At 28.0% G+C, this 8706-nt stretch overlaps 2 protein-coding genes across 2 annotated transcripts in view; one reads left to right on the top strand and one right to left on the bottom strand.

Annotated features, from left to right (window-relative positions):
* Positions 1-328: 328 nt before the first annotated feature.
* Positions 329-1268, bottom strand: LOC108578992 (ribonuclease P protein subunit p29). The gene is given in 4 exon segments (XM_017942417.1): positions 329-465; positions 554-902; positions 968-1164; positions 1253-1268. Coding segments are annotated over 4 exon segments (699 nt in total).
* A 1174-nt stretch (positions 1269-2442) lies between these two features.
* The window catches only part of LOC108578959 (UHRF1-binding protein 1), an 8921-nt gene continuing 2657 nt past the window's right edge, over positions 2443-8706 (top strand). Inside the window, 14 exon segments of the mRNA XM_017942381.1 lie at positions 2443-2487; positions 2875-3271; positions 3362-3587; positions 3680-3846; positions 3917-4076; positions 4328-4585; positions 4664-4903; positions 5024-5050; positions 5838-5930; positions 6045-6232; positions 6307-6544; positions 6624-7816; positions 7873-8007; positions 8600-8611. Of these exon segments, the coding sequence (XP_017797870.1) occupies positions 2444-2487; positions 2875-3271; positions 3362-3587; positions 3680-3846; positions 3917-4076; positions 4328-4585; positions 4664-4903; positions 5024-5050; positions 5838-5930; positions 6045-6232; positions 6307-6544; positions 6624-7816; positions 7873-8007; positions 8600-8611 (3378 nt within the window). The 5' untranslated portion in view covers position 2443.

Genomic DNA, 8706 nt, shown 5'->3' with positions numbered 1-8706 from the left:
TTTGTAGGTTTACAACATTTGTTCATTGGTAATAAAATTAGTGATAAAACTTACGAAGTCCTTTAACTTCTAAATGGCAACATGCTTCAGTACATGCGTATTAATTGTGTTATGGAATGCAAAATTACATTAATATGTGAAATGTAACGAATCTTAAAAAATCTGTTTATACACAAAGTTTATATTTGATCAATGAAAATGTTACATTATTAAAAATTAAGATATATGCTTTCTAATTGATAAGTATTGAAAGAAAAGGTAAGTTAATTTATAATTTTATAAATTATGATTTTACATAAATGTAGTAAAGTTATTTGTACAAATATTACTATAGTTCATATACACGTCCACATTTGAACTTTTTTATAGTTCGTTCAGTAGGTCTTATAGAAAGATCCTTTCCAAAAAATTCCAAACATACTACCGTTAAATAAATTTTCATAATAACAACATCCTTAGGTATTGCTGAAAATAAATATTAATTGTAATGTGTATACACATATACACACACTTTTTTAATGGTATTAAAATATATGAAACAAAAATTTCATACTTCGTACAATATTGTCCTTTCCACAAATTCTAAAGGTATTTTTAGTATCTTGAATAACTATGCCTCTTAGTCCAACTAAAGTAGGGCATTTTGATCCAACAACTGATATTTCAGCACCATGAAAATCTGCTTTAATCAACTGTTGATTCACATATTCCCAATTTGGATCAGTTGGATCTTTTGGAATATTAGTAAACAATTTGGTACCAAGTACTTGTTGCATGTAATTTAACCATAACTGATTTAATGGTAATAAATTTATATATTTTAAGTCACCCTTAGAACTAATCTTACGTAAACCAAGTTGCATTCGTTTTCTACTAGTTAACAATTTTCCTGTACATCTTTTCTTAATATATTATTATTTAATTGAATAATATAACATAGAAATTAAATTTTATGCTATATTTTTACTATGTTACTGTATTTTTATGCTCTTTATTCATATATTACAAATAACTGTTATTATACCTTTCTTAATTCATCTGCTATCGAATCAGTATCATAGAAAGGCAATGCATTTTGTAAAAAATTCGTAACATAGTGTTTACTATTTGCACATGTACTAATTTGTTTTGTTATGCGTGTAGGTAATGTTACACATATACTTTCTGTAACAATTAAAATCAATTATGTATGGTAATATATTGTTATATATTAATTGTAACATTTATAATCCATCAGTATATAAATACGTACGACTTGTTTGTGCCATTGCCTAATAATAATGCAATAACAAAAATAAAGCAAAATAGATTTGTTTTACTATATAAATTACGAAATAAATATAAGTACAAGGTATTGTTAATATTAATGCACTACGTTCTTCCTTATTTGTTTAAAAATTTCGACGTATATTTCAATTTGCCAAAATATGTTGGACTAAAAGGTTATCCAAAGAAATATTTTTTATAAATTAATTGAAATTGGAACGTATTTAACAAGTATTGTGTAATACACAAATATAAAAAATATTTGGAAATGATAATACTTTAATTTATTCCAAATATATAATCATGTATACTCTTACAAAAATTTGTATACCGTACCAGAAAATAAGATATAGATACATGACATATATAATTTGTGTTCACACATTCGGTTCATTGAGATTAAATTGCTTAACAAGCTAAAATAAAGTGAAGGTTTATTTGTTTGAAATAATTTTGTAAACGCTTATACATTAAAAATTGAAGAAGATAGAATATTCAAGCATTATATGTAGAATACAAATATAAACGTCTTCCTCTCATAAAGTAGAACAATTTATTTACTTTCATCGCACATTTTAAATTTATGTTGCTGACATTAAAGCGTAATTACTTTAAAATAGGACGACATAAAGTTCAGTTTTCTACAATTTTTTTTCATTCATTTAACGTTTATTATTTTTTTAACTTTTTCTAGTTCGTTATAGGATTTTACATTTAAATGTACAATTCGAAAAACGATGAAATAATAGATTTCATCTTTATAAACTCTTTGTTGCACAGGTGCACGTTAATGAAATTACACACTTGAACGTCAGTTAAATACATTAATACAGGTATGTTAATATAGATCGATTTTATTCTTACAGTAACGAATAAAGTGGCAATTTATTTATTAAAATAGTGTAAAAATTAAAAATATAACTAGATATATTTTGTTAATCCTAAACTCTGTTAATCAAGATTGAGTAATACGAATATAAGTGAAGAAAAAAGACGAGAAAAAAAACTAGAAATTCAGCAGTGTAGTCCATTTACTGACTACTTGAGTCGAAGTCGTAGACAATCGTGGCATGTATGAACGAATCGTGTGGTTCACTGCAAATGTGTAGTGTCAAATTAACCATGTTGAAGCGCATATTTGGGGTTGTAGAAACTAATTAATAAAAATAAATAAAAAATGGTGTCAATAATTAAAAAGCAACTATTGAAACATCTGTCAAGGTATTTATACGGTTCAACCGTTAAATGAGTCTCCTTATCTTTAGTTCAATATACAATTAAAAATTGCACCACCCTTACTAAAGTTAGTCATATTATAAATATTTATAAATGTAGATAATTTTAGTTAGTTTCCTAGTCAGTATTATTACTGTTAAATTATTAATAATTTCTTTAATTTTTATTGTTAATATGACAATTTACAGATAATTATTTAAAATTACAGATGAAGTAAAACTTTTTTCCTTGTTTCAGTACATCTGTATTATGCGTACTTTGATGTTCCATACAAATTTCCATATGTGTTCTGAATTTGTTATAAAAGAAATTATATTTCTGTATTTCATTAGGCACATAATATTTACTTCATGAATTTATATAAATTTATAGGTTTACTAAGAATTTATCAGCTGATAAAATAAATTTAAGTACATTTAAAGGAGAAGGTGAACTAACAAACTTAGAACTTGATGAAACAGTTCTAACAGATTTATTAGAATTGCCATCATGGCTTAGATTAACAAATGCTTGTTTTTATCACAATAAAATTTGATATTTGATGTTTATAATTTTCATTAGATTTTAATATTTATAGAGTTTGGATGAAGTTCATATAGAAATAGAAACATGTGAAGATTTAAGAGATCTGTCTTCTTCACAAGGATTGCCTTCATACACTGGTCCTGCGAAATATTCTTTTATACATAAAGTAATTGATGGTATAACAGTAACTGTTAATACTGTATCAGTTACATTTAAAAGTCCTGCATTCATTGCTTCAGTTCAGGTATATAATATTATTCTTTAATTTTTTGATAAAATCTGTTTCTGATGTACTTGAAAACTGTTATGAAACTATTTTTTTTTTTTACCATAGATGAATCGTATTATTGTGGAATCAAAGTCTGCAACATGGCAACGTTGTGATCTTAGAACTACTAGAGTAAAAGACCCTGATCGTGGACAGTTACTTATTTTTAAAGAATTAGAATGGCAAACAGTTAGAATAGAAGCACAAAGTACTAAAGACAAGAATCTTATGCCTTTCCTTTTACTTACAAATCAAGCAAGGTGTCGGATTACTATCAAAAAAAGAATATCAGGTTATAAATATGTTAATATATAGTAAATATGTCATTTTTTTTTGTTTTTTTAGCTGTACTAAATATAGATGATGCATGTGTTTGCATTTCAGATTGTTTTGTTATGGGATCAAGACTGATTCTTATATTAGATGACCTACTATGGGTTTTAACAGATTCTCAATTGAAAGCAGCACTTCATTTTATTGATTCTTTAGGAGGTCTGATAGAAAAAGCTACAATTTTAGAACGTAAAACTAAAGCAGCTAGAAAACTAGAGGTTTGTAAATGTAAAATTCAAAAGAAAAGGATAGTTTCAATCATGCCTAACTATATTTCAATGTCTCAAGGTATTGCCAGAATATCAAGCACAAATATCTCAACAGTCAAGAACAAAAAATCAATATAATACTGTTATTTCAAAAATCTTTTCAAGATATGATGTTATAGAAACATCATACCATTTTCTTTGTCAAAGAATCGATTTGCACTTGTGTGATGAAGCTGGTAGTAAGTAATTACAAACTTTTTATTATTTATTATGTTATAGTTTATTTTATTTTGTACATTGGTCTACGATGTGTAACGACGTTCAACTTGAGACATTAGACTAAGACTGCGTCCAGGCGAGCCACGAGGCCGCACGCACTAGAAAATAAAAAACGGTGGCAACTTTTCCGTTGCCTCCCTCCAGATGTCATTGCATTTTCAATCCTCAACATATTATAATAATGTTATAATACCAATTATTTTGTATCTAGATGGTAGATCTTCCTATCCTGATTTAAAAGATGGTGGTGTACTGCAAATTTCACTAGTCAGGTTTCAAGTTGATTATTATCCATATCATTTAGCAATGGCTGATAGAAAACATTGGGCTAACTACAAAGAGAATGCTACACCTCACAGCCAATGGTTACAACAATCGTTAAGTTCATTTCGAAGTCAGTTTATGGACCTCATTGATTCTGGTAGAACACAGCATTCTCCTTTAACTAGAAGTCAAGGAAATGTCACAGGTTTGTATCTGAGAGAGTAATAAAGAATAAGGTGTGAATTTTAACACTGATAAAGCATTTTCGCTTGCTTCTATTTAGTTAATAATACAAAAGGTATGGGAGAAAATTTGGAAAAAGGTAATCAAGCTCAAAATGCAACTACAGGCTCTCATGAGCAAAAAAAATCGCAACATCCTAGTGGTAATCCAGTGAAAAATTATATTTTGGAACAGCTTGCCAAATTAATGACAACATGTATTATAATAAGAATTAATGACTTCACGTTGTATAAAGTAACTACAACGTCTCGCAGTCCTGTACCAAAAGAATTTGTTGCAGGTATGTGTAAATTTTATGACAATAAAGTTAATTTATTTAATAGGTTTGTTTTTTAAAAATGATCTTTCATAGGAAGCCCCCATATAATATAAATAATTATTTCGTTTAATAATTGCACAGCTCAAACAAGGAAGAAACACGCATCAGGTACAAATTACATATAGTTGTAGCATATTTATATTAATATTGCGTTATAAAAACTACTTAAACGTAGCTTCATATTTGAGAAATTCTGTTGCTTCATGTGTTATGTTGTTTACAATATCATATATGTATTATATAATCTAGCATTAATTCACAACTTGGTGCAAGAAATATTTAACAGCAGTAATAAATATATGAACAGTTATTGATATATGTATAATCAATCCGAAGTGTAATTATAGTTAAAATATAATCACAGCATAACTTGCTTTTTTGAAGCAGATACATTAAGCAAAATCTTTCATTGTATGTTTTTTAAAAGATATGAACAATTACTAATACTTTCTTAATTGATATTTAATAAATACAATAAACGAATGTATTCACATGTGAAATTAAAAATAAAATGTGCAAAATATGTCAGAGATATTAAAAATACGTAATGCAATATCAATAAATTTTCAATTATAAAAATAGAAGTTAAGATTTTGTTGAGGTAAACTTTGATGTATTATTTGGACAAAATGGTTTTTGTATCTCCTAAAAAACGTGCAGCAAAAGAATTTGTTACGCTCATTTTACAGATCCCGAAGTCCATATTTCATAGGAACATACAAATCATTATGCTTCATGCAATTATTATAGTTCGCATTTTGTAATATGTCACGTATAATAACATTATGTGAATTTTTATAATTGTATGGAGTATATTCATAAGGCATGTATGTTATTGGAGCATATGTTCATATTATTATTATATTTTTTATTGAAATGCTTTTATTTTATTTAGGTGATAGAGACAGGCTTTGTCTTCCAGAAGATGTTACAATTCTTCATGCCGAGTTTACATACTATTATTATCCTGGAGATATTACATTTCCATGTATGTAAACATATAACTATTATGTTTTTTTAACTACTTCTTAGTATATAGTACATTTAAATTTGTTTTAAATTGAAATTCATTTATAATTTTGTATATTTTGTAATTGTTTAGTGCCACCACCAAAATTTTATGTACAATTGAATCCTATTCAAGTAAATTTTGATCTCTGTTCCTGTTTGTGGTTTAATTCTTTTGCATTAAACTTATGTCATTCTTTAATGAGTAAAGATAAACAAGCAACATATACTTCCACTAACTTAATGTATTTTGATGTGAAAATTGAAGCTATACTTCCAAGAGTAAGTGTTAATATATTTATTTTGAATCTTTATATTTAATTCTATTGTATTATTAACATAATAATTATGTCCAGATAATTTTTGAAAGCCAACAAGATTATCCTAATCAAAAGGACAGACCAAAGTCTTTACACATTCAGACTTCAAGGGCATCAATAACAAATGTTCGATCTACTGAAAGGTCTTCAAGAGCAGATTTAGCACAATGTCTAAATGCTTTTCAAATGGGTCATATGTTTTTTGGTACAGAATTTCCAAACAAATCGGATGATTTTCACGTTTTAACAGATAAATTTTTGGCACATTGTGCAGGTAAATGCTTTTATATATAAATACATTTTTTATATTTCTATCTAATTCTGTATACTTTATATTTTTTTGTGTGTTACAGGCACTGATAATATCCGTTATCCACCACCTAACTTTAGTAGCAATTCTGTAAATGAATTAGTTCGCCAATTACATCGGGAACTTTTATGGACTGAAGCTAAAGACGTGTGGTGCTGTAATTTGGAACCCGTTTGGGGAGATTTTCTTGGTGCTCGCGCGGTTGGACATAATCGTCCTGTACCGTTTCTCGATGCATTTCCTTTAACTTTATGGTGCTATATGTCAATGAATTCGTCAGAAAATAAATCTTCTACTGCTGACATTCATGGTCTTGCGTATATAAGCAATTTAGTTAGCGTACAGATAAACCATTATCAGTACTTGTTCTTATTGAGGTTGTCGGAAGTTTTATCAGAAATGGCAACATACCTAACCATCGATTCCAATAAGATATTGAATGTCGATTCTGATAGTTCAATTATTATTGGCGCATTAGTACCGCAAGTAGAAGTAACTTTTGTCATGCCATCTCACACTCCTGGCAAAGAAAATTCTGGAGGAGATTTGGAATCTGTTATGCCAGATTCATCTAGCATAGCTGACGATATTGCATGTTCATCTATTCCATGGCAAAACAATACAGAACGAGTTGAGAGTAGCAGTAAAAAGATTAGCGTAAGTAATGAAGTAATAACTCCTCAAAGTGATGTATCACCAATACTGTCTATGGATTGTATGCAATATGTTAGTCCACCTCAAACTGTTGTCACGTTTAAACATAATGGTACAAATAAACATGATCAACAGATAGGGAATGTGACACATGATAAACAATACATTGGTGTAGAAGAAGAAAAAGCATTACCTAATCTACGATATGTTGCTGATACTATGCATAAACATAGCAAAGGGGACTCATCTTCAAATACACCATTCATTCCTAATAATTTCAACGTTGGTCTTTCTTCTATGAAAAAAGGATTAAGTAATTTAATGACATCTATTGATTCAGCTTTGAAGGCTTCACCAGAGGATGGTAGCAGTGATACTGTATCCATAAGGAGTGATGTTAGTTCTGATAGTGAGAACTACGTTTTAGGTAATCTTCAAGATCAAGAAAAAATGGATGTAATGTTTTCTATTGACAATTCTATTAGAGTAGCAGCAATAGAAGAAGCTAGTGAAGTAGTTGAAGAAACTCCTGATACTCAAAGTGAAAAATCTATGGATAGTGTGTGCAAACGAAAAGATATTGTATGTATTGTTTTATAATACATAAAATGACGTAATTAAGTGCGATTCTTTTTTAGGTATCTATGGCAACATTCAAATTATCCAAAGTTGAATTTATTCAACAATCTTCTGGATATGCATCGTCGATTAAAGTTCAAGTTTCAAATATTGGCAATGATGAATGTTCATCTATTCCATGGGATGAATTTCAGGTAAGATAAACTTATGTTAGTTTAAACAATAAACTTCTTGTTTGCTGATTATACAAAATATGCTATTTTCAATCTATCAAATAGGTATAAATACTGAAATTTTAAATATTGCTGCAGTCAAAATTGTATTGTTCTTTAGTATTTCTTTCATGTAATAATTTTATTAGAAAGTTTTAACTTTTTTTATACACTGTATAAAGTGCTTTTTATTGTGTAAAGAGTTGACATTTCTAATTAACACAAAATTAATCATTTATAGATCAAGTATTGTTTTCAAGTTTACAATTTTTTAGATGTTTTGAATATGAAATTTTAAAACATTAAAACAGTAATGAAGTATATTATTCAAATAATATTTAATTTTTGTAAAAAGTTCTACTTGGAATGTATCAGTGACTAACATTTTATTCCTAGTTACATATCTCCGCGTGCCACAGAACTTTCAATTTTATTTCTAGCTTTATGTCACTTACATTACAAACATTTTATACTATATATGTATATTCATACAATGTTTGTCTTTTAACTTTTTTGCATGCTTTCCTGCGTCTCTCCTTCTCTTGTGAATGTTTTTGTGTGGCACTTGTGGCAGGTCAAGAGGAAGGTATTGCCAAATACTCATATATTTATTTGTATTAAATGCCTCGTACTATGTACATTTTATTGCATGTTTATTTCTTTAAAATTAATGACGTCATT

This window comes from Habropoda laboriosa, unplaced genomic scaffold (genome assembly GCF_001263275.1).
Source record: "Habropoda laboriosa isolate 0110345459 unplaced genomic scaffold, ASM126327v1 scaffold30, whole genome shotgun sequence".
In the NCBI taxonomy this organism is placed as follows: domain Eukaryota; kingdom Metazoa; phylum Arthropoda; class Insecta; order Hymenoptera; family Apidae; genus Habropoda; species Habropoda laboriosa.
The sequence above is the reverse complement of the archived record's forward strand: the minus strand, read 5'-3'. Positions and strand labels throughout refer to the sequence as shown.